The 10,103-nt window shown below is 35.7% G+C and overlaps 1 protein-coding gene across 3 annotated transcripts; it reads right to left on the bottom strand.

Annotated features, from left to right (window-relative positions):
* Positions 1 to 646: 646 nt before the first annotated feature.
* Positions 647 to 9,545, bottom strand: LOC108192933 (vacuolar protein sorting-associated protein 36). 3 transcript variants are annotated; one of them, XM_064079723.1, is made up of 10 exons: positions 9,375 to 9,545; positions 8,453 to 9,103; positions 7,612 to 7,818; positions 6,858 to 6,951; positions 6,671 to 6,728; positions 6,454 to 6,523; positions 6,147 to 6,282; positions 5,968 to 6,052; positions 4,344 to 4,400; positions 647 to 932 (listed from the first exon to the last, which is right to left on the bottom strand). In XM_064079723.1, the coding sequence occupies exons 1-10, from the start codon at positions 9,528 to 9,530 to the stop codon at positions 896 to 898; spliced, it is 1,551 nt and encodes a 516-aa protein (XP_063935793.1). In that variant the 5' UTR covers positions 9,531 to 9,545; the 3' UTR covers positions 647 to 895. The 3 variants fall into 3 exon arrangements, with proteins under 3 accessions (XP_063935793.1, XP_063935794.1, XP_017214958.1); XM_064079724.1 differs by having other exon boundaries at positions 8,453 to 9,004; XM_017359469.2 differs by lacking the exon at positions 647 to 932 and adding an exon at positions 3,787 to 4,225.
* Between the last annotated feature and the right edge of the window lie 558 nt (positions 9,546 to 10,103).

Below are 10,103 nucleotides of genomic sequence, written 5' to 3'. Positions count from 1 at the left end.
AACTTCGGAGCACACAAAAAAAATTTCCAATTGACCTGTTGGTAAAATTACTGTTTCAATATTAGAAATATTTGCCGGAGTTCCATTTGGTAAATTAATGTGCAAGTAAACAATTATTTTGTGATTGCTCATGAGTTGTACTAATTATCCAATCTTAAGAGATACTAATTGCTTAACAACAAGTTACCATACCAGAAAAATGGTCAAAGTCTTGATATTGCTCTATTGTAGAAAAAGATGTGACTTGTAATCGAGGCAACTTTGCAAGCTGTTCAACTACTAGGGAGAAAAAAAATTGACTAGTATCCTTAACCTCATTAGCCTTGATTGCCCTGAGTCCACTCCTGAAAATTATTTGATTTTTTAAATTTGTAGTGGGTTGTTGGTTCTGAAGTTGTGCCCCTTAGGGAAACCGATAATCGTCCAGCACTTGTTAACCACTATGACCTCGAGGTCCATAGGCAGAGCATGGTGAGTTTCTCCAGATTGAGTTTAGATTGGGAAGCCTTGTCAAACACAGCGAGGATACTATCATCAGGTTTATCAGTTTGAAAAATCTCACACTGAGCTTCCTCACAAGAAATTTCGACTAAGCCAGCGGTGTCTCCTATGTGAGTTATACATTTCATCGACTCCATTTAAAAACTAGAACAATCTTGTTCCCTCTTTATGTAACTTCATATTTCTTTAGCAGTGGCATATACATATTAGACTTTCGAATAGATGGGGAAAGATTACAAGTGATCTAGGCTATTACCAAGTTATTGCAAATCTCCCACATATCAGCCTTTTGTTCATCATCTGTAGGCAGTGGTATGGTCCAAGTAGCAAATCCGAACTTTCGTTGAGAAGAGATATTAATCTCCATTGTTCGTCTCCAAGCTTGATAGTCATTTCAACCTTGAAACTTGTCGATTTGAATGGAAGTGGCGCTGTCAGATGGATGAAGAAATAAATGGTTGAGCATATCTTCATAAGTAACACGACCAACCATGAGATATTCAAGTTGTTAATAAGAACGGATCTGAATTAAATTGTGAAGTAGGATGGATGCTTTGATTGATCTTCTGTCCATATTTTTAGCAATGCTATGATACCATGATAAGCTGTATATTTTCAGCTTATTGTTATTGCTATTCTGGAAAACACGGAGACAAGAGCACAAGAAAGCATCAAAATGATCTTCCTTACTTACCCAAAACAGTGGTCGCTCCGCTTACACATGTAGGTGAACAACATAGAGCATGGGAGTATGATTCTCTTAACACTAAAAGACTAAAGTACTGAATCCATAAGACTTTAACTACTATAGTCCCATACAACACAAACAAACAGTAAATACTAAAACAAGAGCAACAAAATAGTAAATTATCTTAGAAACACATGATTGATTTAAAGATGCTTGAGTCCCTTCATAATACTGATTACTTAACCATATGATTCATTTAAGAAAAATTAATTCGTTCATCCCTGGACTATAGGTCGTTTATGTTTTGATCCTTGAACTAAAAAAAACTTCATTTTTTGATACGTAAACTTTTAAAGAATCTCATCGTCAAAATTTGACTAACGGGTGTTAGGTCAATGCTAACGTGAAAATTGAAAAAATAAAAGAAAAAATAATTAAAAACAAGAAAAATCAAACTTCACGAATTGAAGTGAAATTTTGATATGTTAATCTACGAGTGATTTTAAAAACACGGGTTTTGAAAGTTTTTGATTTCGAGTTTACTAATGTTTAGAAATCTGCACTTTAATTTCAAGAATAAGAAGAAAAATCTTATTAAAATGCATATTTTTATATGTTACTAACTCAAAATCAAAAATTTTCACCATCCTTGTTCTGGATATACTCGTAGATTAACATATCAAAATTTTATTTCAATCCGTGATTTTTCGTGCTTTTAATTAACGTCGTCCCCCCCCCCCCCCCCCCCCCCCGCCGCAAAAAAAAAAAATTAAAATTGGTATCAAAATTGAAATTATAATTAAAAGACCTAAATCATAAACAACATATAGTTCGAGCACGAATGAATTAATTTTCCTGATTCATTTATTCAGCTACTCCCTCCGTCCCGGTCAATAGTATACATTGGGGGACGGGGGCGCGGCACGGACTTTAATGCTTTAATATAATATAGTTCTGTAAATTATTTTTAAGATTTTCTTTTTTTGTATAAAAGTATAACATTTATACTTTTATACAAAAAAAGAAAATCTCAAAAATAAGTTGTAGGACTATGTTTTATAAGAGCCTTAAAAAGCGTGTCGAGCAGTGAAAAAAAAACGTATACAATTGACTGGGACAGAGGGAGTATGTTTTACATGATGGGGAATTTCATTTGTCATTTCTATGGCCTGCCAACAGAATTATGCTCAACGTTGAGAAGTTCCGGAAATTATGCATGAATCATGAAAAAGACATCTTGATAACAACAATATAAAGATAAAACTATGCATGTCGAGACCTTAGCAGTTAGAAGTAGAGCCGGCCATTCGGGCGGTTTGGCTCGGCCCGAACCGAACCGAACCGTCATTTAACCCGCATTTTCACGTTCCGGTTTGAAATCGGCACGAACCGGCACGAACCGTGGTTGACGACGAGCCGGTTACGGGTCCAAGATCTTCGATTCGCACACCGTACAAACCGGCACGCCAAAACCGTTCCAACCCGCGTCAAACCACAACCCGCGTGAGCCCGCGGTTCACTGCGACCCGCGTGAACCGAAGCCCGCGCCAGCCCGTCTTGAGAGGGTATTATGTATCATTTTAAAAGTTCTTTGGCTGTGATGCAGTGATCATAACCCATTGCTTTGGTATTTGTAGTTGTGGATACTATTTTATGCATTAATTTCTGCTTAACTTTTTAATTTCTTAATTATTCTTCTTTTGTTATTAAGAAATTATTTTCAAAAAAAGAAAGAATATTATTGTAACAAAGTTATTTCATAGTAGAAATATAACAAAAATAATATATTTCTATTTATTTTTACAATAACTAGAACTTTGCCATTCTTGAAATATAATAAAAATAATATATTTCTAATTTTTTTAGAAAGGAGTCCTCTCACATTATTTGTAAAATCTTTTTTTAATATATAAAATCTATAAGAGGTGCCGCCCTCTTTTTACCATTTTATTATTTATTAGTTTATAATAATTTATTATTAGTTAAATTAAGAAATTAAATTCTAAAATTATATTCCATTGCAAAGTCCAGATCAGTTGCACATTTATATTAAAAACAAAACACTTCACTAAAAAACAAAAAAACACAATGATTTGGTCACCTACTGTGACTCTACTAAGTAGTAAATACTAACTAAGTCTAAGTGTATTGGCATGTCTGTTAAACCGCGGAACCGCATGAACCGTGAACCCCGCTTAACCCGCCAAACCCGTAGAATCCGTATAACACGGTTTCGGTTTCCAATTTCTCCAGCCCGGCCCGGCACGGACCGCAAACTTAGACGGGCCGGTTACGGTTCCACCTGTGACGGTTCGGAAACCGTCTGAACCGGCCCGAACCGTCCCGACCCGCCCGAATGGCCACCTCTAGTTAGAAGGACTTGCATGTCGAGACCTTTGCGTGAGTTTTTACAAGTACACAAAAATTTAGCTGGGTATACCAGGATCTTTCAAGCAGATAAAAACTGTGAACAGCATCTAGCAATAAAAACTGTGTGCATCAAGACCTTTCTAGCAGCTGTACTGTCTATCGTGCACGTAATACTGGTGTTAAAAGTAAATGTTGTAGATCCACAATACAATAATTAGATAAGTATATATGAAATATGAAATCAAATATTAAAGAAATGTGGATACAAGGGAAGCCTTAATTTACTGTAATCACTATGCCAATCACAAAACTTCCATCAGAGACACATTGACTAATAAAACACCAGAGATGATATAACAGTAATATTCTTTCCCCAAGCATCTCTATAAAGACTTGACGCCGACTAAATCGAGGAAATAGATACACATTTTCCCTTTCAAGGTAGTCCTCTTCCTTGTTCAAAATTTTATAAAATCAACCAAGCCGTTGTTATAGTTGCTCATGTATTCATGTAAAGATGTAGAAAGTGTGGCAAAGATCGTTCAATTTTAACGAAGAATATGGTTTGTCCCTAAATAGCCACTACCCTGTAGAACCATGACCTTTTTTGCATTGTTCTGACGGATGCAAATTGTACTAGATTTATAAGGAATGTAACATTTTCACCTGCCAAAAATGCAGCACGAGTAAGTATTGGAGGGTTGCACATTATATAGCGAAATTTATTCATTCATATATTATATATCATAAATTAGTCAACTAGATAATAGCAAAAATTTATAACCTGAAAGAAATGGTATTTGCAGCAACCCACGCAGCATAGTTCCCATATTCTTTCACTCTGTTCAAACATGAAGTTAATCATTCAAAACGATGTGCGCAATTTCTTTGATTAGCTCAAAATAATGAAAATGTCATATAGTCATTTACAGAATCATTCAACTGACCAAATGAAATTATTCAACCAACCATTTTTTCAGCTGCACATTTCCTTCCTACAGGGAAATACTCCTAGCCTATAAAAACCTAAATAATTACAGTTTTTAATTCTACCTCCAAAATTCTGCGTATATATCGTTCTATAACACTATAGCTTACGTATATGAAGGAAAAACGGTATTCTTTATTTAATATGGTTTGCTATAATTGTGATGACACAGGAAGTGACAAAAACTATCTAGAATCAAACATGAAAATGATGAATACAGAGATAGCTAGCAAGAGAAGATCAAAACTAAAAGAACAGTGCTCTAAATTCTTCTTTTCATTTCTAACCTTTTGTGCTAAACTGTTTCAGCTGATTATAGGCTAGTAGAGAATGCTGCTGAAGAGCAGCAAGAAGTTCTATATTCCTCAATCCAGGGGACCATTTCTGGTGCAATAGATAGCTTGTTAATGAAGCCACAACCTTGGGGTAGTAGATCTGGTCCTGCCTCCCCTCTTACTTAAATACAACGAAGCTGAACCTAAACCTGTGCTCGAGTGCCGGCCTAGTTCCCTTAATTAGGGTGTTCAATAATATTAAGGCAGACTATTAGCCTAACTGATGGGCTGAGCTAATAGGTAGTTCCGCTGGGGTCTTCACTTGTAGGGCATGACGACTTGAAGCTGTTAGGTGCTAAGGTTCAGTAAACTGTAGTCCCTCCGTCCCATTAGATTGTATACAGTACTTTTTGGCACTTTTTTAAGACGTCTTTAAAGTATAGTTTCATAATATTTTCTTAATTTTTTTTCTCTTTTAATAAAAGTTTGATGTTTAAACTTTTATTCAAAAAAAGAAATATAAAAAAAACATAGTGGCAATTATACTTTATAAAAGCCTCGAAATACGTGCAAACAGTGAACGGATACATCTCAATGGGACGGAGGGAGTAGTTTTCTTCTTTAGACATGGATGTGTCTCAGATAAAGGCTTGTTTTTACGGCAATTTTCAATACACTTCTCCAGAGTAAGATGCCATTGTTGATAGATACTAGAATCATTTTGGGTCACAAGCAAGGGCTTTGTAGTTCTCTTGGAACTTGTTCCAAAAGTTTTTTCTTTTTGTTCGACTGGGGTCCCTGACATTTGTGTATTAGTTTTTCTTATTTGTCATATATAACAGGCGTTGTCCACAATCATCAGTGACCCATGTATGAGTCACTTTAGTTATTTGTCTTGATCTAAAATTACTATTTTAATAATTATAAGGCTTACTTTTCTTATTCTAGTACTGCAGCAATAACAATAACAAATAGGAATAAAATGCAGAATATCACCAATGATCTCTGGTGGGTACAATAAATATACCCTGCCTTTTATAAGTGAACCATTTTGGATGGGAAAAGGAATATTCTCCATTTCAGTTTAGTTTGCATAAGATAAATGGCATTATAACTTAAAGTATACACATATAACATGCACTTACATGTACATATCATCACCATGGAATTCTTCAAATAGACTGATATAAAAGCGGAAGCCATCAGGGCTGACATCCCTGCATAGCATACCTGCCAATATAACTCCAAGGATGAATATATTCGAAGGAATATAGTTTGTTGAACAGTCAACGATATATAAAGAAAACAGTTTCTAAGTAAATGCCTTTGCTTTCAGCAGAAAGAAGATGCTCCTTAGCCATAGCTGGAGCAATACCCAGAGTCATTGCAGCATCACTGGCACTGACCCCAGTCCGAAGGGCTTCCGGCTTCAGTACAAGTGACTTTATTCTAGCAAGAACCTAAAGTTGATGAAAAATCGGCAAATTATTACGTATAACTAAAAATTTACGTATTTATTAACGTTCAACTCGAAAGATGAGTACTTTAACATTTTATATGGCAAACATACAAATTTTTAATTATAAACCATGATATCTGCCCTAAGAAAATAATAAATTAACATTGGATACCTCCTCGTCACTGTGAGACTTATTCTGGATAACCATGACACCACTATCAAACTTCCGAAGCATAACTGGACTGTAAACAGAGAATAAGACAAATCAACAAATGAGTTTCAGCTGACCAACCTTAGACAAACACTGGAATATGATGATACATCCACTGTTGTGATTATATAACTAACAAGCAAAATGCTATGTTACGATTTTTTGATTTTGTTCATACACGTCAAACTTCTCCCACAGTGTACATGCCTGGAGCAAATCGTCTGGTGAGATCAATTCTGCAATATAATAATATCAGTAGGTACCTTCTGTGACATGCAAATGTTTCAAAAGAGGCATGTTCCATGCATCAGAAAAACAAAATCATTGAAATAGATGAGTATGAACAAACAATAGGAGCAGAGCACCTGTGCCTCTAGCACGATTGAAGAGACAATAAACATCTATTAAATTGATCATTCCTCCAGCTCGCTCTATCGGAATTTTCACGAAATCAGCCAACTAAATAGAGGGAAAAAACACAAAGTAAAAGAACATGTTTCAAATGTGAAAAAGGTAAACCGAAATGCAAGGAAGACTGAAGAGAATCAGTGCATAATTTCTGTCCCACAAATTTACTGACTGTTGAGGTGATTACAAATTTGAAGCATCTGCAAGAAGGATAACATAAATCCAGGAGCAAAATCAGATCTTCCACTCTGAACAAATGTATATTATCCACCTTTGATTTTAGTTATTTTTGGCTTCTTGCTATCATGATTCTACCAACCTATAATCCAAATAAAGGTACTTACACTTGTTCAAGTGGTCAAATGGAAGGCTTACGCACAATACCAGTACACACACATAGTAAATGTATCTACTATGTTCATGTTACTTTCTGAGACTAACAAGGCAAACTGAATAGAATTTCTAAACCACACGAAAATTCATTCAGGTAAAGTTATTAAATAGAGCTTTATTATCTATGATAACCCGGGGTAAAAAACACCAAGCCAACATGTACATTGACATAGTTCTGATTTTTCACTAATAATATGAAACATGACAACTCATATCACCCCAAGGCCTTAAAGTGTTTCAAATATTTCAGCATGTACCCATTATACAATTATAAGTTGATCGGAATATCTAGCAATACCCCAGAAGAGAGAAACGAACCTGTCGAGACAACTGCTGGTGATACAATGCACCGGCAGCTTCTTTAGTTACAGGGGAGGCAATACCAACACTCAGTAACCAGTCTTGCATTTCCTCTTTGGTGGTACCTAACTCCTCATCAGTTGATGAGCTTGATTGATTGGTAGAACCTGAGAGGAGTTTTTGCCTCATTTTTTCTGCTAGCATCACCATCTCTTTAGCCTTACTCTGTTAAGAAAAGGTATAATGTAACTTAAATACATTTCAGATAAGAGAAAATCAATTGCATAAGTGATTAAAAAAAAAAAGACTAGATGATGTAGAATGAAGAAAACATAATTACATTATGAGTATCGACTCAAAGATAAAGTAGATCTCATGTATGCATGATCTTATATATTGCATTAAGGTCTACACATATAAGAAGCTTTTCTTATCCTGAATGTATGAACGCCTAAAGATGATTATCAAAAGGAAGTACTCGGAATTTGCCTCCTGAATCCTCTTTTTCCCTGTTTTTTTTTTCTTCTGTCAAAACAACATTATTTCCACTCGAAACAAAGTGCAGTCCAAATATATAATTATAATTGGGCCTGGCCCTCTTGTTCTGATGGAGAGAATGACCCATAATGTTTCAAACTAACAATTTTCATCATATATAATTCTTATCCGTGTGAATACGAATCCATCTTCTTCTTTTCTTCACCACAGTTACTAATGCTACTAATTAATCAATAGTAATTCGCATTTGCTTCACTGGTTTATCATCCTTGTGTCTTTTATCATATGAAATGTAGGAAAAGAGTTATAACAACTGTAACTAATAACACGAAATCATTCAAAAACAAAAATTAATACATACCATAAGGGCATTGAGGTCCTGAAAAGCATCTTGCAAACTCTTATCAGTACTCTCCCACATCTCCTGTTCCTTCCTCAAAATCCCTGAAACCCCAACCACCGGCATTTTAAACACTCCGGCACCAGACCCACCTTGATCAACTGTCACAGCCAGACTTGACCCAGACCCTTCACTGGAAGCCTCCCAAGCTCTCCCTCTCCACGCCTCCCAAAGCTTCCCGACAAACACATCAGGATCAGGCCCCGACTTTCCCCTACACACAAGCGTCACCACTGCAGACTTACTCCCATTCTTGTCAACACTTCCTTCACCCGTGGTAGTAACCTGAAACCGTACTCTAGGACTAGCAAACATAGCCTTGATCGACTTCTTGGATGAGAAAATGTGGGTGATAGCTTCAAGGGGTATCGCCACCGCATTGGACGAGGTGTCGGGAGTAAAAAGAATCCGGTGGGTAGTAAGAGTTAGTAGTCCAGACTTGAAAGGAGGCAAATTGGGGTTTTCCTCGCAAACTATATCGACGGATGAAAGTAAACAAGATTCAACCTCTCCCTGATTAAGAACTGGCCTACGGTTACTAGTAAGTTGTGCAACAGGGAGCCACATTTTACTTATGATGTGGGTGAAGAAAGTAGTTCCAACTGACTGATTCTGATAGTATCAGGTGATTATAATTATGTTGAAACATAAACAATCAACTTGTACACTACAGATTAATAGGCAAAATGGATCGACAATATATAGTTCAAACAAGAATATCAAACACGCACATATGTATATAATATTTATAATTACTTGTGAGATACTTTAATTCTCACCAGAGAGGGAGAGGGAGGGGGGGAGAGAGAGAGAGAGAGAGAGTGAGAGAGGGAGGGAGAGAGGGGGGGAGAGCGAGGCGGGGAGAGAGAGAGAGAGCTGTTACCGGAGGACTGTAGTATAGATTGGTGAAATAGTTGAATTTTTTGCGTTTGACTTTTGCTTTTAAGAAAAATTTAACGCCGGAGAATGGTCGGAGCTGGGAAATTTGCCCCGGGTGCGTGTGATTTTGTGAGCTTTGTCTGCAGTTTAGGTTTGTCATTATCGACTTATTCTATTCTTGTAATATTTCTAAGAGTTTATTGCAAAATACAACTCCTGGATTTCTGAAAATTCATTTTTAAATATATACTTTATATAATTGCACTTTGCATCATATTGGTTCGTTAGGCGCGTCACTTTGCATTCTTTCCGTTAATTTTGACTGTCAAGGTTAAAAGTCTCGGGGATAGTTTGGGGAATTTTAAAAAATTAATTTTAACCAGGTTTTAATTTTTTTTTTACCCTCTAAACGATATTTTTTGAAAAGTATTAAAAAACGAAAGTTGTGGCGGACGAAAAGATCCTTTTAAAACAATAAAATTCAAAATTATTGAAATATTTTTTGTAATTGTTTAATAAATTATGAAAATTAGAGATCTTGTAAAAATTCGTAAGAAATTCAATCAATTTCAGATTTCAATGATTTTTGATGATTCGGAAGCCTCTTTCAGTTGCCTATAACTTTCGTTCATGTTATTTCCTCATATTATGTTTCGAAATATTTTCGAGATAATGTTTACAAATCATTTTTTAGTTTTAAATTCAATTAAAGTAGGTTTTAATTGATATCAGC

This window comes from Daucus carota, chromosome 6 (assembly GCF_001625215.2).
Source record: "Daucus carota subsp. sativus chromosome 6, DH1 v3.0, whole genome shotgun sequence".
NCBI lineage: Eukaryota > Viridiplantae > Streptophyta > Magnoliopsida > Apiales > Apiaceae > Daucus > Daucus carota.
Note: the sequence above shows the minus strand (reverse complement) of the source record. Positions and strands in the feature narration are given on the sequence as shown.